Below are 23,538 nucleotides of genomic sequence, written 5' to 3'. Positions count from 1 at the left end.
AAAAACAGTAGGGAAGAGAGTCTCAGCTAAGGAGTCAACCCATTCTATAAAATGGTTTGACTACTTACATTGGGGACGGAGTGCAGGGCACTCATGGAACCATAACCACTACATAATAGTTATGGTGCTTAGTAGTGATGTACCGAACTGTTCGCTGGCAAATAGTTCTTGGCGAACATAGCGTGTTCGCGTTCGCCACCGCGGGCGAACACATGCGCGGTTCGACAGGTGGAAAAGTGACCGACTCCGCAGCAACTGGATATCGGCAAAGTGGTTTGTGACAACGGAAAAAATTTGTTGGCGGCATTGGATTTGGGCAGGTTGACACATGTGCTGTGCATGGCACATGTGTGTAATCTGATCGTACAACGCTTTGTGCATAAGTACACAGGCTTACAGGACGTCCTGAAGCAGGCCAGGAAGGTGTGTGGCCATTTCAGGCGTTCCTACACGGCCATGGCGCACTTTGCCGATATCCAGCGGCGAAACAACATGCCTGTGAGGCGCTTGATTTGCTCCAACAAGAAAAAGCTGTTAATGAATATTTGTATGACCGGGGTGCTAGGACAGCCTCTGGGGAGCTAGGAATTTTTTTGCCACGTTACTGGACGCTCATGCGCAATGCCTGTAGGCTCATGCGTCCTTTTGAGGAGGTGACAAACCTAGTCAGTCGCACCGAAGGCACCATCAGCGACATGATACCATTTGTTTTCTTCCTGGAGCGTGCCCTGCGAAGAGTGCTGGATTAGGCCGTAGATGAGCGTGAAGAGGAAGAGGAAGAGTTGTGGTCACCATCACCACCAGAAACAGCCTTATCAGCATCGCTTGCTGGACCTGCGGAACGCTGGAAGAGGATTGTGAGGAAGAGGAGTCAGAGGAGGAATGTGGCTTTGAGGAGGAGGAGGAAGACCAACCACAACAGGCATCCCAGGGTGCTCGTTGTCACCTATCTGGTACCCGTGGTGTTGTACGTGGCTGGGGGGGAAGAACATACCTTCATTGACATCACTGAGGAGGAGGAACGGGAAATGAGTAGCTCGGCATCCAACCTTGTGCAAATGGGGTCTTTCATGATGTCGTGCCTGTTGAGGGACCCTCGTATAAAAAGGCTGAAGGAGAACGACCTGTACTGGGTGTCCACGCTACTAGACCCCCGGTATAAGCAGAAAGTGGCGGAAATGTTACCGAATTACAACAATTCGGAAAGGATGCAGCATTTGCAAAATAAATTAAAAAGTATGCTTTACACAGCGTATAAGGGTGATGTCACAGCACAACGGGAATCTAACAGGGGAAGAGGTGGAAGTCATCCTCCTCCTCCCACGACCACGCCGGCAAGGACAGGATGCTTTAAAGACGTGTTGTTGATGGAGGACATGCGGACCTTTTTAAGTCCTACGCATCGCCACAGCCCTTCGGGATCCACCCTCCGAGAACGACTCGACCGACAGGTAGCAGACTACCTCGCCTTAACTGCAGATATCAACACTCTGAGGAGTGATGAACCCCTTGACTACTGGGTGTGCAGGCTTGACCTGTGGCCTGAGCTATCCCAATTTGCGATAGAACTTCTGGCCTGCCCCGCTTCAAGTGTCCTGTCAGAAAGGACCTTCAGTGCAGCAGAAGGTATTGTCACTGAGAAGAGAAGTCGCCTAGGTCAAAAAAGTCTAGATTACCTCACCTTTATTAAGATGAATGAGGGATGGATCCCGAAGGGACTGACACTGGTCGATACATTCGACTAAAAAATGCCTGATAAGATGAGCTGCCTTGGGCTAAAAATGGTCCACACGCTGCTGTATTTTAGCTCTGAATGCCGGTTGACTTGCGTGACTTATCCGCCACCAACTAGGGTTCAAGCCACAATGTTTTAGGGCACTTTCTGCCTGGGAAACAAACATCAATTTTTATGGCCAACAATACCTAATTTTTCAGGCATGTGTACATTTTTCGGCCCTCTGGTGCTGCACTGTGGCTTCAAAAACCAAACCAAAAAAAAGGCACATAACAGGGAATAGTACTACTTAACACACCACTCCTATCTGGTGGCACCTTCCCGTGTCGGGAGTGGGTCATTTGCGCCCCTGCTGCCTTCCTTGCATGTGGTAGCTGTTTGTCAGGGATTTGTCAATCCATATCTGCCAAGTGACCCTATGTAGGGGGAACAGTCCCTATTCTGCTCTGTGTCAGTGTGTATCAGGGATCATTAGGATAGGTGTCAATCCATATCTGCCAAGTGACCCTATGTAGGAGGAACAGTCCCTATTCTGCTCTGTGTCACTGTGTATCAGGGATCATTAGGATAGGTGTCAATCCATATCTGCCAAGTGACCCTATGTAGGGGGAACAGTCCCTATTCTGCTCTGTGTCAGTGTGTACAGGGGCTCTGAGGACAGGTGTCAATCCATATGTCAAGGTGTCAATATGTCATATGTCAGGTGTCAATCCATATCCATTGTGATTTAGGAATGTTAGGTGATTTGTGCCCTTTATGGATTAAAACCAGACTCTGCATCAACTGTGTAATTTTCCATGGGAATTTTGCCATGGATCCCCCTCCGGCATGCCACAGTCCAGGTGTTAGTCCCCTTGAAACAACTTTTCCATCACTTTTGTGGCCAGAAATAGTCCCTGTGGGTTTTAAAATCCGCCTGCCCATTGGAGTCAATCGCGGTTCGCCTGTTCGCGAACGTTTGCGGAAGTTCCCGTTCGCCGTTCGCGCACCGAAAATTTTGTGTTCGTGACATCACTAGTGCTTAGTGTTCATTTAACAGAGAAATTTACCTTTTCTTATTATTATCTTTGTAAATTAGCAACATTGCAAATATATGTTGTAGACCATGTAACTGCAGCGAATTATACCAACGACTCACTTGTGACTGAGAAGTTATCCACATCTTAAATGCTCTTAGGTAAATATTCGTATACCGGTTTTGGAGACCCATTATGTAACACTGTGCTTAGCATGACAGACAGAGGAAGTGTTGAGCTTTTGGAATCTATGAGTCAGATAGTTTTATTATGCCAAAATCAAACCATAGAGAAGAAAGTGTTTTAATAAGTTGAAAAAGCCACTCAAGTACAACTTGTGGTTGTACTTTTTTTTTTTTTTTTTTTGGAGGGTATTGGGATGTGGAAGGGTTATAAAATGTAGTCATTTAAAACCTAATGACTGTATTCTGCTTGTTTACAGATCTGTTTTCATTGTGAGTTGGTAACTTTTTTTTAGCACTTTCCTTACCTTTATTGTAGGTAGAGTTTTCATGTTTTAATGAGTTTTGGTCATTACTGGGATCTATTATAAGCGAGTAATTCTCCCCTATGCATCCTTTGCAAAATGGGGTACCCTGTGGAGTTCGGCCACATTCAGCTTTACAGAAACCGAGACAAGTCTGTAGGGGAAATTGGGGCAGCACCCCACCAGCTTTTGCTATTTAAAAAAAAAAAAAATCTTTATTTTTAATTTTTAAAATGTTTTTAAGTGTTTATTTTATTTTTTTAAAGTTATATACCATACTTGCAATTCAAGATTTCTATATACTAAAAAGGTATTACCTCTAATGCACATCACATTCACTGGTGTTTATGAAATAAGAGCTCCCCTGTTTATTTTGTTGTTTGTATTGCACAATATACCTTTACATTATAGTCTAAACTATGTCAGCATTGATAGCTTTATTTCAAAATAATGTATATGTATCTACCCAAGGCTTCCAAACTTCTTCAAATAATGTTTTCCATGGCTTCATACCTGCTAGTTTGATGTAGCCTATTGGTTACTGTTTGAGATGTAGATTTTCACGACGCCGCTAAACTAATTTTTGTCGCGGTCAAGATATGTATTGGTGAATTTGACAGATTCCCTTATTTGCAGGGGAAACCTATCCAGCAAACAGAGTTCTGGAGAAAGTTTATTCTTACTGAGGTTACCTGACTTATCATAGTATGTATTTGGTTCCAAAAAGTCTGTAAGGATGGACATCCCCAAAATATATGTAACCTAGAGCCCTCCTCTTTGACATCTTCAGCACGCTCAGGAATGTTGAGGAGAAAATGTGAGCTAAACTTGAGGCACTATAAAACCATCTCATCAATGGTTTATTTGCCAATGTATAAGACTGTTTGTAGCTTTCTTGAGTTTTTCCCCACTGAAGCATGTGTGGTAGTTTAGGGGGCTTATTAATCTGTGCAATGAAATGTTAACATAGTGATAACGGTTTGCTCCAGCATTTAAACCCCCAACAAAATTAGTGAAAGGTACATTTTGAAAGGAGTGAGAATTCTACCCCCAGATCTGTGAAGGGTTTTATTCATCTTGCATCTAATAGTTGCCTTATCTCCATCAGCCTGTAGTATGTCAGTTACCCATGTTAACATTTTTAGTGTACAACTGTAGGGATTTCAACAGAGCTGTTTTATAAGGCATGATATGGATTACATAGTTTGATTAAGGACTGATTCCATTTTCTCAGGGAAAACCTGGTGCAAGTCAACATGTGGTTGGTGGACGTGAATTTCCATTATGGTGTCATCATCAGCACTTGAATAGATAATTGAGCAATGTTTTCATTTTCTATTTTCATCTATATAGGGGTTTGTTTGTATGTGCATGTTGAGAGACCATAACTTTATAGTAAGATCTTATGTCTTGAACCCCTAAAGCAACCGGCAACCATATTGTTCTTATGACACCCGGTGGGGGGGAGAAGGTTACGTTTCTGAATGTGACAATTGGTCAACATTTGGAATTTCTTCAATCACGTACTGGGAAGTGCCATGGGAAACCTATGGAAGAGATAAAGAATGATTGGTAATATCATAATTGTGGTGATGTGTATTTGTTGCAACCGAAATAAGTAGTAGTTTTATCCATTTTGTGAAAGTTTGGTCAGTTTTGGACAGAAGTTTAGAGTGACTTTCCTTGATTAGTGCATGCAAGGATTTGGTTAGGTTGACCCTTAAGTGAGATATGTATGTTTCTCTCTAGTCAATGTTATAGGTTTTTTCAGTGTTTGTACTGTATTCAAGGGTATGTGTAATGCTTGTGTCTTCCCTGTGTTATTTTTTTTTTTCATCCTCTCTCCCACTTTAGTCTGGTAGTCTTGGATGTCCGTTTCCCTTTTGTAATGCGGGATTAAGTATTCTAAGGCTAGAATAAATATTAATGAGGATAAAGAGCAGGGTTACAATATGTGCGAACAATTACTTCGGAATATGTCCTAGGTCTTTTAATTTGGTTAAATACGGAGGTTAGGTGCGGAACCAAGAGATGTTTTTTTTTTTTTTAGTTTTAGAGCTTTGTGTTTTGGTAGTGATCGAAGTGTTTGCATGACCTCCTCTTCTGAAAATGGTATTGTTAGAGATTTTGCCTGAAAGGCTAGTCTGCGTTTCTGAGTTGTGTTTAATCCTTGTGCTGGCCAAGTTATTTGTTAATTGACTTTTGGCTATTGTTTGTATCCTTTGTTTAACTGTGGTCCCTCTGGGTATATAATCCCTTCGTATTGATTTGTCCTTTTAGACAGAGATCGCTTTGAAGAACTATTGTAGTAGTAAAAAAGTGGTGTAACCCTATGTTGCTGTTACCTAGATATTTTCAAGTTGATCATACAATTGTTACATTACATAATGCATGAAATAGAAATGATAAGAAAAAAATGAGCAGATTTAGCAAAATATATTTTTAGAAAGGAATGGTTCCCATTTATATATGGTTTAGTCCCTCCTTCCCTGAGTGAGGTTAATGCAAGGGGTGAATGGTGGTACCCCTTACATGAGGGCCTTACACTACTAGTGGGTGCTTGAGAAATGTTTGTGTCTGGTACTGGTTTTCTAAATAAAACAATCAATCAAAAACCTAACTTTTCCAATTTGTTAGTGCTCTTTCCATCAAGTCGAGACCCCTAATTTTACCCCAAAAAACTGGGAAAACATATTGACTCGAGTATAAGACTAGGGTGGGAAATGCAGCAGCTACTGGTAAGTTTCTAAATAAAATTAGATTACATTAATTGAATATTAATATATTTTGTGTATATAATGAATGCAGTGTGTGTGTTTATATAATGCAGTGTGTGTGTGTGTGTATGAATGCAGTGTGTGTAACCTTGGTGGGGGGTGGGCATTTTTATAATTTTTTTAATGATTATTTTAATATTAATTTAAAAAAATATATTTAATATTTTTATTTGTTTTAATATTATTAACATTTTTATTTTATTTTAATATTTTTTACATTTTTATATATATATATTTTGTCCCCCCCCCCCCCTCCCTGCTTGATACATGGGGGCTATATTATTCCCTGGTGGTCCAGTGGCATTGGCTGTGTAGGAGAGGGGCTGGCAGCGAGCTGTAACTTAACTTTCCTGCAGCTCCTGTCAGCTCCCTTCTCCTGCGTTCCGTTCAGCTCCCAGTGCCGTGCGGAGCGTTGCCACGGTAATCCGTGGCAATGCTCTGACGCCGCGGCTCTCGCCAGCCCCCAACAGGACCTTTTGGTATTTAGCAGAATATATACAATAGCCAATTGGTTATAAGAGAGATTCTCCATCTCTGGAGATCCGTTACCTCACCGGTCTTCAGAGGTAAGTCAGTCCTGAACAATGTGTGACATTTAGCCCCAAACTACAACCTCGCCAAATGTACCATGTGGTTGCCTTAGGGTAGTTAAGTGGGCGCACTCACCCTACGGCAATCTGGTGAGACTTTAGAGGTAGGTGATGTAGAGGACGAAGACCCCTTGTTGGAGATCGTTGTTCTGCAAGGCCCCAATCTTGAATCGTTCGAAAGCTGAAAATTGTTTGTCTCTGAAAATGCAGTGCAGGGCCATCATCGGGGGGTGACAACCATTATGGTTGGCACGGGCATGGTGGGCCCGGCCGTCTGGGCCCCACGTGTTGCAGCAGAACTGCCGCCGGTGCAGCAGCACCGGGGCCCGCATGCTGATGAATTGCAGCTGCAACGCATTCCGCACGGTAGGAGAGTCAGCGTGAAAGCCTTGAAGAGGGAGAGCCACGCCGACTCCCATCAGCCCCAGCCACCCTCCTGCAAAGAAAAGGTAAGAAACTATTTTCAGGTTCATATATATACCATTTTAAAATAATCTAATTGATGATATTTCACACCTGCTAGACTATATAAACTAAAACTATCCCAAATAAACCTATGATTGAAAGGCTGTGGACAGATAGGTTCACTAACATACCAATTATATCTTTTGTAATTTCCCTAAAATGATATATTTCTGGGATTCTATGCATAAATTAATCGTAATACCATTACAGACAATATTGAAACTCTTTCACCTGCGATTTGTTTATTAAAAAAAAAAAAAAAAAAAATTCCCCGACAGCATATCCAATTCTAAGAAAATGCTTGGTCACCTAATAATTGCAGCCGCATCTACTATCCCACATTATTGGAATTCTGATATTATCCCTTATGTTAATTTTTTTTTTTAATTCTCTTTTGTATTGGTCATTCATTCAATATAACTACACTATAATAGGACATGTTTTGGTTTTATACTATGTGCACATTTCATATGTTTGTGATTTAATAAGGCTGCATGTTTGTAGAAACTGATAGTTAAAGGACCACTATAGTGCCAGGAAAACATACACGTTTTCCTGGCTCTACAGGGTCCCACCTCACCCTCGGGGCCCCCCTGCTGCCGGGCACTAGGGTGAGGAAGGGGTTAATCTCTTACCTTTTTTCCAGTGCTGAGCTCTCTCGGCACTGGGGAATCTCCTCCTCCTTTCCTGTCATCGACTGAATGCGCATGCGCGAAACGAGCCGCGCGTGCATTCAGCCAGTCTATAGGAAAGCATTCTCAATGCTTTTCTATGAGCGCTGGTGCCTTCTCACTGTGAAAATCACAGTGAGAAGCGCAGAAGCACCTCAAGCGGCTGTCAATGAGACAGCCACTAGAGTCTGGATTAATCCTAAAGTAAACATAGCAGTTTCTCTGAAACTGCTATGTTTACAGCAGAAAGGGTTAATCCTAGATGGACCTGGCACCCAGACCACTTCATTAAGCTGAAGTGGTCTGGGTGCCTATAGTGGTCCTTTAACCCCTTAAGGACACATGACGTGTGTGACACGTCATGATTCCCTTTTATTCCAGAAGTTTGGTCCTTAAGGGGTTAAGGAAACCCACCAAAAGAAAATAAAAGAAATGAGTCAGTTGCACATGGTAGCATGTAGATATGTTTTTATTCCTTTAGATAAAAATTGGATTATAGCATATATATTTGGAATTTTAGTGCGGTTGGAATGAAGGTATGAATATTGAGTGCTAAACCTTATATAATACATAGTTACATAGGCTGAAAAGAGACATGTGGTCATCAAGTTCAGCCTTCTTCTCATTTATTTTTTGCTTTTGACCCAAAAGATCCATAAATGGGTGAAGCTGGATGCTTCAGCATCGTTTGTTTTATAATTCCAACCAGGGCTGCTATTGGGGGGGATGGCGTAAAGGCAATACACCTTTGGTGAATTTAAAAGACTACAACAATGGAGTATTGTTCTCCCTATCTCTACATATACGTATATTTACATCGTTTTTAGCACTCCTTATTTATGAAAGACACTTAAACTGATTAAATACTCTTCAGGATGAAATCTAGGAAATATCTGATGCGGTTTCACTATATATTAGTGCCAGGTAGAAGTTTAACACATAAATCACTTCGTACTTCAACAGTATAGCTTGTACTCTGCGTTCGGGCTCTGGTTTCTGTTAGTGGTCCGAAAAAATATGAATAATTAAATACAGTATAGTCAAAAAAAGATAAAATTTTTATTGGTTGCTGTTAATATTAGCCAATTACATCACTTGTCAGTTTGTTTCCCACTGTGGTATTTACGAACACATCTTATAATGTCTGTAGTATGCAACTGATAACGCTGTGGGATTTTGGCAGATTCTCACCTTCAGGAATTTGGATTCCCCAAATTCTGCTATCTTGTAAGCAAAGGTTAATAAGGTTCTTGCAGTTTTCTAATCACAGATGTAAACTGGACAAAGTTATTTAAGTCATATAGTGTGTCTGCCATAGAAAATTATAGATTGGAAGTCAAACTCTGCCACGTAAAAAGAAAGATCATTGGCAGTACCTGCCTTCGGGTGGCATAAACCCAGTCTCTGTTATGCTGAAAACATCAAAGCTACGTTGGTGCCAATCTGCAGAATTCTTTAGTAAGACCAAAAGAAAAGATGGGTAAAAACTAAATTGTATAAGTGCTATAAGTGTATAGACATAGAATTGGGTATAAGAGACTGCTTGCTATATTTTTGTGAAGCAGGGAGCCCCCCCATTTTATTAGTGGAATACATTTTGTTTATTTTTGAGTCTCTGTACACAGAATTCATATAATACTTGCATAAATGACATGATTCTGTCATGCTTGTTTTCTTAGATAAACACGTGAGAAATGGACACAAGTTAAAAGCTTGTTAATTTCTACTCAGGAGGTCATCAATTGGTTTTAGTTGACTTTTCCATCACAAAAGGATCCAAAAGTGCATAGAAGATCATTGTGCCTTTCCTGGTTCCTGGGGTATCCTGGATACTCTGCTCTATTTTCTTTTTTCTCAAATGGATGGACAAGTGGAAACCATACCAGTCTTTAAACAATGCTATTTCTTATGGAGGATTTAATGGCATTCTCGTTTTTACAGAGAAGACCCTCCCTTGAGAAAGGCATTTTTGCAGAAACTTTGGGGGGGCTGCTATTGTCTTTTGGCAACAGGACCCTCTCTCATAACATTGTACCATTGTATGTGCATTGTTTCTGGTATGTGATCCTGTTTTTTTGCCTCTGTATTTTTATTATGTACACGGTCTTCTTTGTCGTTGTACATTGTTAAACTGATAGGTACTGTAATTACCTCTTTATTAAAAAAAATAAAAATAAATTGATTGTATTTATCTGGTGTTTTTTTTTAATTTTTGATTCTTTTTTTTATTATTAAATAGTGTATTAATCTTTTTTACAATGTGCTACTATGTGGTATTTTTTGCTTTATGTATTTTTCTAGCCAAGAAGAAAAGAGTATTCTTAGTGAGCACCTGTTTTTCCTATAGGTCTTATGTGCTTGTGTTTGAGTGCCCTCCATTTTATTGATGATTAATTCCTGTCACATCGCAGTGTGAGATTCTAATATTTGGATACAAGTTCTATAGGGACACTATTAAGCTCCCCTTTCTATGAATTAAGTGTAAAAAAATGTCTTGTGTGTGTCTGAACCATCTTAGTGTTCTGTTCTCTTTAAAATAATAAATATCTTAGTATTTTCTGTGGTGTATAGAGCATCAAAGGTAGGTAATAAAAAATAAAATCACACAACCTTAAACTTTACCTCAACTGCACTAAAGCTTTTCAGGAGCTTTATTGCCCCAATGGCAATCCACACGAGCACTCGGGCGTCTAACAGAGACGTTCCATACATATACAAGTGCACTCCTAATTTTCTCTAGTAGTGTCTTGCACATGTGTGCATCATGTGTACGCCACTATGAGAGATAACTAATCTATATACTTTACCCGGCCTTGACTGGCAAAGGATATGCCTTAAAAACTAAAGAGAAAATATGCTTTTTAAAAAGCTATAAGCACAAACTATACCTAACTTTTAGTTAGCTACTTACTTGTGCCAAAATGGTTGAATTAACACTTTTTACAATATATATTTTTTAAAAATCCAGTTCAAAACCGTGGCTTTTTTTTTATTAGTGGCCTGTCTTGCATGTTGTTAACAGAATAGAGCAATAGGGCCCCAGCACAGATATGGAGGGAAGCTTATTGTACAATTCTAATCGTAATATCCCAATAGCATTATTACCAAGGTATGAAGTCAAAGAGGAAAACCACGTTTTGTTAGGCCCATGTTGTATTTTATGTAAAATATTCAATGTGCACCATCTTTCTGTTTAGATGGAAAGGTATGGTAACCCTTGTCAAAGGTACACCCATAAGTCTATTACATGTTAAATTAATCTTGTCTTATTGCCATTCTGTGTTCTACATGTATTTTGGTGATTTCTGACTTTTGACTTGTTTTATTTTAAAGTTGACTCTTAATCATAAGTTTAGGAATAAGGACTCTTATCCCTTCCATAATGTGATAATTCAAAACATTGACACTGCTACTGCTTTTCCATTTCCTGACCGGTTTGACCCTTCACATGTGCCTGCACGGAGGTACTGACTATGTTCTCATTTTGTGTTCCACAGGTGCCTTCACAACATCTTGCATTATTAATCATTGTGTTTTTGGCATTGGGGATATTCTGCGTTCTCTTCGTGCTGGTATACACCGAATATTTCGTACAGAAATGGCTACAAGTATTTTCACTGGTGATTTATGCATGCCTCCTTGCCATTGGATATGTCCTAATTTGTGACAAAGGCATTCAACCATGGGATCAGGTAATTCATATTTTTAATGTAATATTTTTTTCTCGCAGTTTGTACTGCATGTTGGTAATTACTGGTTGTGCTCTTGAATACTGATCGGCATAGAGGTGACTTCTGCATTTACAGTGACTCCCACATATCTCCCTTTAGAATCCACACACAATACCACTTTGTAATTCACCACTTCTAACCTGTTGTACTCTTTACCTATAAGTTGAAAACGTTTTCTTTGTGCATGGGTATATGCATGAGCTCCACAACAATAAAACACATTAATATGTGTGTTAACTGCTGGAAATGTGTTTTATAAATATGTGCAAATAAAATAGTTTGTCCTACATTATATAATCTGTTATAGAGTAGACTATAGCCATTAGTATTTAAAGGGACACTATAGGCACCCAGACCACTTCAGGTCATTGAAGTGTTCTGAGTGCAGTGTTCAGGGTCCTTGGAGGGTTAAATCCACCTCTAGTAGCTGTCTACCAGACAGCCACTAGAGGGTCTTCTGGGTGGTTAGACGACTTTTGGTCAACTAACTGATGGTGGACGTCCTCACACTGCGCATGAGGACATCCAGCATCATCCAAAACCCTATAGGAAAGCATTATACAATACCTTCCTGCACATTAAAAGTCCCCCCTGCTGGATTACGACCGCTTTTTAACTACTTCAGCACCATAGGTGAGGGGGTGTTGTGGGGGCAGGGGGGGGGGGGGTTGAGACAATGTAGGAAGCTATAGTGCCAATTAAACAACTTTGTTTTTCCCGGCACTATAGTTTAATTTTAATACATTTACCTGAAACTGGTCATCTGTGCATATGACAGCCGTATTGCCCTCAAATAACAACAAAAAAAACAAAACAATAAAGAATTGGTATGTATATTACTTTTGTACCGGCCCTATAATGCATCGAGTCACCTAGTCCGCACAGATTGGAGGAAAACAAATAAAATAAGAATATATGCAGATAAACAACCCACAGTTTGCATACAATAAAAATTGTAAAAGTATTTACACTGGTCCATCAATCCTCTCCCCATATAAAAAGACTAGGTTTTTTTTTTTGTCCTTTTAGCCTACTAAATATCATTTCAGTCCTATATCTCAACCTCTAATGCATTCATAATGCATTAAATACATTTTTATTCTCCTTACGCTTTGTCTTTTTTTTGTCTGGCCCTATCATTAAATATTCCGGATTTCAAAGCATGCTTTAGCTAGGAGCCTAATTTATAACAGACTATGACCCTTTACTTCCGTTATGAAGATGAACTGAGGTGGACGTCATGATGGCAAAGTGGAAGGAACGTTTAGCAGAAATGTTATAGGTTCAGGTTATAGCACACCATTTAAAACCTGCAATAGGATATTCTTTACAGGATCAAAATATTTCTATAAAAGATTTAAAAATGATTTATGATAATAAAACTGAAATGTGTTTTTCTGTTTATTGGTGTTTGTTTACTGAATCTGCAGACAACGTTAGATTAAATATGATGTATTAGTATGTGTATGGATCACATAGGTAGCTCAATGTTTGTTTATATATATATATATATATATATATATATATATATATATATATAGAGATAGAGATAGAGATAGAGATAGAGAGATATAGATAGATATATATGTATGTGTATTAAGGAAATTTGGCCTGGATTTGTGGGAGGTGCTGGTATTCACTCCTAGCCTACTTAAGGCACACCCCTTACCTTGCTCCTTACCGTTCGAGGTCAGCGTTGAATGAGGATCCACTTCCGGGTTCTCTCAGACACCATCTTGGTTTTCTGTATCCACGAGTTTTCCGCGGCAAGCTGTGTCCAGGAATCCTGTTGCAGGCCTTTCCATCCGTCCAGCTTCTTCTGACCCCGGTCTTCGTCGTAGATCGCGTCCCAGGGACTCCTAAACCATAAGTTAGACCTACCTGTCACGCCAGGATCGGTTCCCACGGCGCACGGTACAGCACGGGTCCTCGCTTTACGGTTTTTCCCTGTTATGCCGCAATTGAACAAGCCATTCGCGGCTTCATTTCGTACGGTTATTCGGCTAAATCATATATATTAGTTAAGTGATCATTTCGCATATAACTGTTCCCTTGCTACAGTGAAACAAGTTATCATTTCGGTTGTTTTTGCCGTTCGGCACTTAATTCATGATATGCTTAAACACGCTTGCTGTTCGGATAAAATTCATACGTTTAAACTATTCGTCCCAGCTTCTGTTTCCTTTCACATTGGGTTTCGGTTTTCTTGCTATGTATTACGCATAAATCCTTTTGTGAATTACATTTCATCATTTCATGTATATACCATTCGGTTAACGATTTTGCTTGATTAAATACAAGATTATTTTCATTACTGTTTAACCCCTTAAGGACGAAACTTCTGGAATAAAAGGGAATCATGACATGTCACACATGTCATGTATCCTTAAGGGGTTAAAGGTATCAGTATTCTACCAATGTTCATAAAACCAGCTAACATATCTGTATGGATCATTTTGACTCCCACGCTTTCAGGGGTCTTCCATACTTATCCATTTCATTCAAGTTGGTTCAGCCTACATTACAGGCCTCATTTCTGTGTTTTTAAACTATGACACATACATAAGGATACAGTTTTCCTTTTCACACGTACTGATCCAACCAATCATACGTCTTTTACAGTAAAGTAATATACATATATATATATATATATATATATATATATATAACTTTACATCATTTTAAAGCATTATGTTTTCCCTGCCACACTTGTTATTATATAACACATATATGCTGTTTATACATAGGCCACGGCCTCCCTCACCCTTTCCTCTTATTTACTTGACATCCATCATACATTCCCCACTGTTTTAGACAGAATTATGTATTAAAGCCACGGCATCACTTCGCCTTGGTAACACATTTATATTCCCATGGTATATCACTAAATTTCATTTACAAGTAATATGCCAGCAAGCCTTAAAAAAACATTGCTGGTACAGGCTACACAGTCTACTTCTTTCCCACAGTCCACACTCATTATACTACTCTCTTTTACCCGTTTCAGGCTGTCCAGGTTTAAATATATTTTCACCACACGGTTTTTCCTGTGAGATTTTTATACTACCAGGTACGTACACCTGCTCATATGGTATTCTGCCATACATTTCATTTCTCCCCCCTAGGTTAGAGTACTGGCAATAGGGTCATAGGCTTCCCAATAGGTATTTACCCCTTCTTGGCAGTTGCCATCAGTTAGTGGTCCCGCGAGGCCAACACCCCGCCTCAACGTTTCAGAGGCAAACACCCATTGGGCCACACGGTAGCTAGCCGTCTCGCATGTTGCATAGAGAGGGCCTCACCTGTCACTTCCTTCCCCTGTTTTTCTGTCTTACAGTCACCGAGAGGCCTAAAACTCCTGCCACTACGACGGGTGGCCTCAAATCCCCTCGCGCCAATGGCAATTAGTAGGTTCTCACCTGTCACCAAACAAGTGTAATGTTTCGCCATCCGGCTTAGCTAGCCTGCCAGTACGATTTGGTGGTTTTCATACACTAATTAATTGTTTTGTTTCTAGTATGTCTCAGGAAGGGGTAGAGGATTTCTCCCTGCCTAGCACTCCGGCTAGAGCTATCACTCCCACACAAGGAGGAGAGGTAGCTAGTCCAGCATCGATCAGATCCTGGACGATCCCTCGTATAACTACGGAATTGAGGAGACGGCAAATCCCCTACCCCGCTACAGCAAGGAAAGCAGAACTTTTCAAACTGCTACTCACTTCAACAAACAACATGGATGCCGGGGAAGGACCTAGCCAGTCCAACCCAGGAGACATACATTCCATGTTGTCTTCACTCATGGCGTCCATGAGCAAGATCAACTCCAGGCTGGAGAAACTTGAGTCGGTCACCACGGCACCTTACTCTAGCAGGGCCACCCGCTGCTGCTTCACAAGCACCAGCCGACTTGCTATTAGTTACTCCAGCCATCACCCTGGATGACCAGGAAGTTAGCCCTGCTCATATGATCCCTGAGCACATTAAAAAAGATATCCTGGAAGGTAAAGACGTCAACCTGGCTTCCCTGCTGATTGCCTCCCAGGATATTGTGGAAAATAAGACTTACGCTTATAATGATGTGTCTGTTGTTGTCAGATCTAGGGACGCCCGTCTAAACAGAAAACTCACTATCCCTGAGTTTGTACTGGCCTTTGGTATTTACCGGGATGTCATCTGTGCGGTCTATCCCAATAGAAGAGAGGAGTTTGATCTTTATATGCACAAGCTGGTAGACCTGGGCAACAAATATGGTGGTTCGGCCTTTTATGATTACCATAGGTCTTTTTCTGCAAAAGTGTCTGGAGCCTTCTCCCAGTATGGAACAAGATCCAACTGGTGAAGGATTGATACCCATATTTTGCAGACACTTTGCAGGTCTAAGAACACCGGCTTGTACATACTGCTCCTCTACAGCCCATACAACAACTTTCTATCCCAACACAGCGGACGAACATGCCTCCACGCAAGGAGCTAGTTCCTCTGGTGTTCCAGAGAAATTGTCAAGAGACAAACTGGGATGCCCAATCAAGTTTCTGGGCAAGTCCCAGATATGTAATAATTGAAATGTTGGGTCTTGTAATTATAGCGGTTGTAGATTATTGCATATCTGTTTAAAATGTTTTAGGGCACATGCAAAAACCATGTGTCCAAATAAAATGTACTCCAAGCCTTACCTAACGTCCATTAATATGCCCGTATTTACTGCATTTATGTCACATCACCCGTCGCTTTGTAGCAGGCCCGGACTGGCCATCGGGCACTGACGTCACGTACGCGCCCCGCGTCGCCTCCACTGACGTCCATCTTCCCACGCAGCTGGCGCGCTGTGATGTCCGTTTTTGTCTCACCGTAGAGAAGTTGGACTCCTAGAGCATGCTGTTCTTCCGCCGCCATCTTGATCCCGCCGACCGTCCTCCATCTCAGGCCACAGCCGCCCACCTGAAGCCCGGGTAGGTAAGGGGACACCTCCAGCCGATCCGCCTGCTCCGTCGGCACCGGTCCCTCTCCTTCTGCCGCCGCTCCGCCGCACTGGACTGGGGGAAAGGCACGTAGGAGACCTGGATTGCCTAGGCCTCCTACCGCCATCATGCATCTGTCCAGGCTCCACCACCGCTTCACTGTCGCTGGTCCCCTGCAGGCCGCCCATCACTTCCACCAACGACCCGGAGGCATTCGCCGCCAGGTACGCCTGCAGCATGTCCCTCAGTGCCTCCCTCGAAACTGCCGCCATAGCCAGGGATGCTGTGCAACTGGAAAAGGTGAGTAAGGAATGTCTTTGCTGATTAATATGCTCATTCGTTTGTGTGCTTTTTTTATTTTTTTTTATTTATTTTTTTTGGGGGGGGGGGGCTACCACTCTCAGAAGGTGTAGGAAATTTAACGTAAAGGCTCCTGCTAGTTATCCTCCTTCCTTCTGAGTGGCCAGGGCCCACCCCCAGTCTCCCATATATAAAGCTCGCCTCTTGCTACATATGTATCCCCTTTTATCCATCCCCCATTGGTCATGTCTTTCTCTTCCTTAGGCAGTCCAGGGAAACCCTTAACAACATTATAGGCCCCCAGGCAAAACTGTGCACTGGGGCCCTACCTACAGGAATAAAATCTAAATTATCGATAAACTTATATTTATTGGTACCTCCAAGAAATGCAATACATACACACAGACTGCTGGATACATTCACAGACTGCTTAAAACAAACACACATACACACAGCTTGCTGGATACATGCACACAGAGACTGCTGAGTACACACACAGATTGTACAGATTGCTGAGTACACACACACACGGCCAGACTGCTAAGTACACACACACACAGACTGCTGAATACATATACACAAAGCAGTGTGTTTGAAGGGTGCAGTGTGTGTTTGAAGGGGAGCAAAGTGTTTATATATTTTTTTATTGTTTAAGGAAAAAAGCTTTATGTCCCCCCTCCCTTTCTACCTTTGGCTAGTGGGGGCACTGCTATCCCTGGTGGTCCAGTGGTGCTGCATTTACTTCAGCCTGCAGCTCCTCTGGCTGCAGACTGACTTTACTCTTCTTGTGAGCTGTGTGGGAGCGTTGCCATAGTATGGCGTGACAATGCTCCACACAGCCTACTCGTGGTAGGAATTATCTGCCTCCCAGGTCCTCCTGCTTGAAGTGCCGGAGGCTGGTGAGGGAGATCTTTGATCTCCCCTTCGGCCAGGAAGGCAGATGGTGGGGCCTCCAAGGGAGAAAAAAAGATCTCCCCTGTCGGCCTTGGCACATGTGCAATGCAGTGAGGCCCCTGTACTTGTGGGGCTACCCGCAACTGCCCACTGTGCCCATGCGTAAAGACGGCACTGGAAATTTTGGTTCTCTCCCCCTGCCCAAGTTATTTAGTTGTCCAAAGTGTAAGATGATTTGGGATTTGTTTTTTCTACAATTAGTCAACAGATTTTTAGATACTGAACTGCTGATATTTTATGAAAGAGGACACTACATATACTTTCTAATTACACCTGTAAATTATTCTATTAGATAAAACAAAGCAAATTAGCAATTTCCATATTAAATACTGTAATTCGAGTATTAAGCGTACCCAATATCACATTCCAACCAATATACGTAATGTTTCAGAATGTGTTCTTTTTGGAGTGGTTAAATAGATTCCAGAATGCAGCAGTGAAAAAGGAAGGTTCTCTATTTTACTCTGTCCATTTTTCTGGTCTTCTCAAGCAGCACTTGAAATTGTAAGAGCTGATGAGGTGTGTGTGATTTGTGTTCTTTAATCCTATATGGTGACAATGAGACTATGTAGGTCTATGGAAATGTCTGCATTATAAACTATAGCTTTGATTTAAAAACATGCAATTGAATAAAAGAGAATATGTGTATAAATTAATGTGCAAGTGTTTTATCTTTGCTTTTAGCATCTATATGACTGTAGCTATATTTGACATCAGTTTATATGAGCACCTTTGACATTTACCCCAAATCCAATGTATCGAGAATGCAGATCATTGTGTGTTGAGTGAATGTGAGATATTATGTGCATATGTCTACACTAATCTCTGTCTCAGTTTGTCCGTTTGAAATGTTGATGAGTGTGGATGAATGTACATTGGAGCAGTGACATCATCTGGGGAAAGTGTGTGTCATTGTTAGGTTTAACAGTATGAGCAGATGTAGGATGCATAACATACAACACAAAATAACTTGTTGAGCAATGAATTGTAATCACATTGTTTGGCATATTGCTAAATAGAAGACTAGGGTCAGAAATGCATCGTAATAGTAAGAGGGACATTATTATTGTCACCCCCTGTGCGTTTTGATTGCCGCCTGTCTATATTCATCAAGCCTTTGTGAGCCCTGATGTTTGGTGAGATCTTTGTTGCAGAAGACAACACGAGTTGAACAAATATTATTTAAGTAGATCAATGGAGCCCATCATATCAAAGTAATTGGCAAGCAAATGGCAAACCTTTTATTTTAGGTTGTACAAACTATAACAATTAAAGTCCACCAATTCGAGGCTGTCTTAGGGAAGATATATTATTTTATTTTGTGATTGTGCTCATCATGCCTGGTTTTTGTCTGATTTAAATTAGATTTAGTCTGATATTAAATTTTGTACATCTCCAACTACTGTATATAAATGCCTTGTTATTTTTGTAATCGAGTTTTAGTTTATTAAATGTTTTATCTATGCACAAATATACCGCTGTCCACTTGTAAACAAGCCATTTTAAAAGGGCATAAACAAGATATTTCTAACCTAATTAAGGTGACTTTGGAAGTAACATTACAAGATCTGAGTGACCCAGTTCTGAATGAGTTCAGAGAGAGGCTACAGTTGAAGCTGGTGGAACCACCATTGCCTGACAATCAAGGCCTTTATGTCTCCTTTAGTTGGTGGGTTCCCCTATTCGTCTAAATGACTGCATCGGCTTTCTGATTTCAGTGTGTATATGGAAAAACTGTGGTGGCCAAGGGAATGGGAAAGCAGGGCCACATAGTTGTCTGACCTATATCAATCTGACCTGGATTTTTCTACTTTATTGTGTGTACCTGAGGAATAGAAAATTTGTGTGAAAAGATTTTTCACAATCTGCCTTCTATGGTGCCTTATTTATCATCAAATGTTTCTGGATATTTTGGTCAATATATTGTGGGCAGGGGAAGAATTATCAGTTGACATCACACATTTTGTAACATAAACAGTTTCACTCCTTTTTCCTTGCAGTGGGAATATTAAATTTCCAACTATGCTGAATGAATACCTACGCAAACTTTGAGGTCAGTGGTATTGTGCTGCACTCAACTTTTAAACTTATTGGGAAGTTAATATCAAAGCAGGAACATTTTAATTGTGAGGGCTGAAAAAATATAATAAGTAATAAGTGTGCAGTTTTCCAGCATCTCCATATTACCAGATGGTACCACCAATTGAAGCTTCAAAAAATAAGGAATACTTTTTCATGAACATTTATTAGTGTGTAGGAGGCTACATACATTCTATTTGACTTATTTTAAAATCTTTTTGTTATATACTTTCGTCCATTGGATGACCGCCTTCTAGGGAGTGGGCTATTTTTAAACAAGGTGTCCAGACTCTTGGCTCTCTCATGGTCACACGTTAGTGGCTTAGGTATCTGAATCAAGAGGATATCCAACATCTACACAGGTTATCCTGATGGGGCCAGGATAGGACTAAAGGACAGGCTATCCCTTTGTTTATTACTATGTGGTTAAAATGTATTTTAAACCTTTCAGACTCACCATTATATATATATATGTTATATGTCATGTTTCACCAGAATATGTTTTGAAAAGCAGGACATGTTGTGTAAAGCCCACACACCATTATTAAACTCTTAACCGCACAGAGCTGCCACAAGTCTCTTTATGGGAGTAGGTTTAGGTTGCTGAGAGTAGCTACTAGTTATTTCCTTTTGATTTAGTCAGCCTTGGACGTGTAAACAGCACCAGATCCATAAGGAAAAACAATAGTGTTAATCACTTTATACATTACATTTGTAATTAAACGTAATTAAATCAAATACAAAATATGAAGTGACCTACCAGAAGTATCTTGGATTTCCTCCAGCTTTTGCATAACATATTAAATCCAGCTGTTGCTCTTTAAAATATCTTCATGTATATAGAGTAGATTCTCATGGGAGGAAAATGGTGGGAAACGAAGATATCACTCATAACTGCAGTGTTCAAAAAGGCTTCTTAAATATTCTGTTGAGCTTCGACTTGTCACTAAACAACTGCTTTGTATAATTTTTAATAAAAAGTACATGCTGATTCCATTTATGTATGGTTGCTTTTTAGGTGTTTGTGGAATTCTGCTTGTTTAAGTATTGGTGAAGTGGCTACTTTTTGGTACTGTGTGTTATGTGTAGACAGTCTGTTGTATAAAAGAACTATTACAATAAATGTATGTGTACATGGGTTGTTTATTGTATTGTGTGCAGAGGGATGTTCTATGAAATTGTGAAAAGGCCTGCTTGTGGGGTTGTGTGTTTGTGTGGGTTGGTAGTAGTGTGGAATATTTGAGGTGGTGAAGATATATTGGATGTTTGCAGTGGTGTTGTGTTAAAAGGTTTTGTTTTTTGTTCACCCCGGTGATCCAGTGTGTGGAGCCTGTAGTCTGCACCTCTGGTGGATGGAGCCTAATTTACCTTTTCCTCTGCTCCTTCTGGTGCTTCTCAGTGAGTCAGAGCATTGCCATGGTAACGCACAGCAATATTTGTTATCACTCAGATGTGCTGGATTGCGAAGGAGGGATACAGTGGTGTGTATCCACTGGAACGCGGAAGCTGGTGTAGACGTCCATGTGTTATATTACGTTTTTGATCCGTCCAATGAAGAGTAGCTTATGTTCGAACCCGGAAGTGTTTTCACCCCGCGGGAAAATTTGATGAACGAGGAACATCTGTGTCAAAGGATATATAAAGAAATCACTTTGGAAGTCGGTTATCGACGAAACGCGTTGGATTAAGCATGGATGGACTTTTATCTCCATTTTATTTTATGATTGTATTATTATTGTTATTTTTTTTTAGCACTTAGTTGTTATCAGCCATTATTTCCATCTGCAGCATAGACGCTATTACCATCTTGTTATACTTGGTAGTGGAGATATGCCTGCTGATTGCGACCTGAATGTAAGTGCAATCAGTGTAATACATTTGTATATTTTTTAACAGTACTACTCTATGTATATTTTTTTTCTATCCTTTTGAGGATTCCAATCTGAGGAGAATTCCTTTTCTACATTCAGATACCCCTAAGGGGGGATAAGCGCAGATAATCAATACCTCTTGTAAGTTCTCTACCTCCTGGATGTAGATTTTGCTTTCTATACGTACTTCACTATATATTATTTATTGTCATTTAGATCTGCCTGAGATTACGTCTCGTTAGACAGGTTGTATCTTATGACCTTGTATCCTCTATACTGTGTGCTATCCCATTTTTTTTAGCTCTTTCTCTTTTAGTTTAGCTCTTTTAGTTTCTTTTTTAAGTCTCATTAGTTAATTTGTTTTTCATTGTTATTTATGTTGAGTGAATGAGGTACACTCTTGGTGATAGCACGTTTTGACTTCTAGGTTTGCGCTATAGTACATCTCATATATTTCTTTGTGTATCCACTGGGGTTGCAGGGTGCAGACTCGCTCTTGATCTTGGAGAATTTCACTCTCGACCTGCTAGGGGTTTCCTCAGAGGATCTATTTGCATATGGTGTCCTTGTGTGCCATGCTATGGCAGCCCACTAACCATGAACGGAATTTATGCCATATGATACCCACCCCTGCTTTAGATGGTGATGTTGCGCAAGTCTCCCTACAGCTTACGATATGATGACCTCTACACAGAGGCGTAACTAGAAAGCACGGGGGCCCCGGTGTGAAAATTGCCCTGGGCCCCCCCCCCCCAAACATCAAGCCCCACCCCATATGTCTTCGCCCCCCACATCCCCGCCCCCCCACATTTGCTGACAAACAGATACACATGCAGACACATACACACAGATACACAGAGAAGAGATCGCTAATTTCTCTCCTTCCCCTACCATTAAATCACCCAACTCCACACCATCCACCCCTCTACACTCATTCACACCTGCTACAGCAGAAGAGGTTTCTGCTCTGCTCCGGTAATCCCGCCCCACCACCTATTCCCTCAATCCTATTCCTTCACATCTCATCTGCACTATGTCTCCCTCTCTTGCTCTTCCCCTCACTAAAATTTTCAATCTCTCCCTTTCCTCTGGCACATTTCCCTCACCCTTCAAACATGCAACTGTAACCCCAATTCTGAAAAAGCCCAGCCTTGACCCTAACTCCCCATGCAACTACCGCCCTATCTTGCTACTGCCATTTGCAAGATCCTCGAGAGAGTTGTCTACACCAGACTGACTGACTTTCTCGAAACCAACTCTCTGCTTGACCCCCTTCAGTCTGGATTCCTCGCTGTCAGTCCCTGCATTGGCTTTTAGTTAGTTATAGGGCTCAATTTAAAATTCTGGTGCTTGCTTACAAGTCCCTATATAATGCTGCTCCAACCTACCTATCCTCCCTAATACACAAGTATGTCCTGTCGAGGCCCCTACGCTCTGCCAAACACCTACGTATATCCTCTGTCCGTACTCCCACCTCTAACGCTCGCCTCCAAGACTTTTCCAGGGCTGCACCTCTTCAGTGGAACTCCCTTCCCTTCTCCGTAAAAATTTCACCCAGTCTCCACTCATTCAAAAAATCATTGAAAACTCACTTCTTCAAGAAAGCATATCAATTAAACTATTAGCAGGTTTTCATCCCCCACCCTCCATGACTCCTCTCCTGCAACTGTCAAAAATGACCCACTAAGCCCTCAATTAATACTTTTCTAACAACCTACTTCGTACCCCTACTTTTACCCTTTGTGTCACTATACCCCACTCCCTCTAGAATGCAAGCTCTGTTCCTGTACGTCCAGTTGTCTGGTTACAATTACATGTCTGTTAATCCACCCATTGTACAGCACTACGGAATCTGATGGGGCTATATAAATAATAAAATAATAATAATGTAGACACACACACACA

At 40.9% G+C, this 23,538-nt stretch overlaps 1 protein-coding gene across 1 annotated transcript in view; it reads left to right on the top strand.

Annotated features, from left to right (window-relative positions):
• The window catches only part of ADCY7 (adenylate cyclase 7), a 135,580-nt gene that overhangs the window by 20,315 nt on the left and 91,727 nt on the right, over nt 1-23,538 (top strand). Inside the window, exon 2 of the mRNA XM_063437271.1 lies at nt 11,239-11,433. Coding sequence (XP_063293341.1) covers nt 11,239-11,433 — 195 coding nt within the window. The remainder of the gene's footprint in view (nt 1-11,238; nt 11,434-23,538) is intronic.

The sequence above is a fragment of the Pelobates fuscus genome, chromosome 12, assembly GCF_036172605.1.
Source record: "Pelobates fuscus isolate aPelFus1 chromosome 12, aPelFus1.pri, whole genome shotgun sequence".
Taxonomy (NCBI): Eukaryota; Metazoa; Chordata; class Amphibia; order Anura; family Pelobatidae; genus Pelobates; species Pelobates fuscus.
The sequence above is the reverse complement of the archived record's forward strand: the minus strand, read 5'-3'. Positions and strand labels throughout refer to the sequence as shown.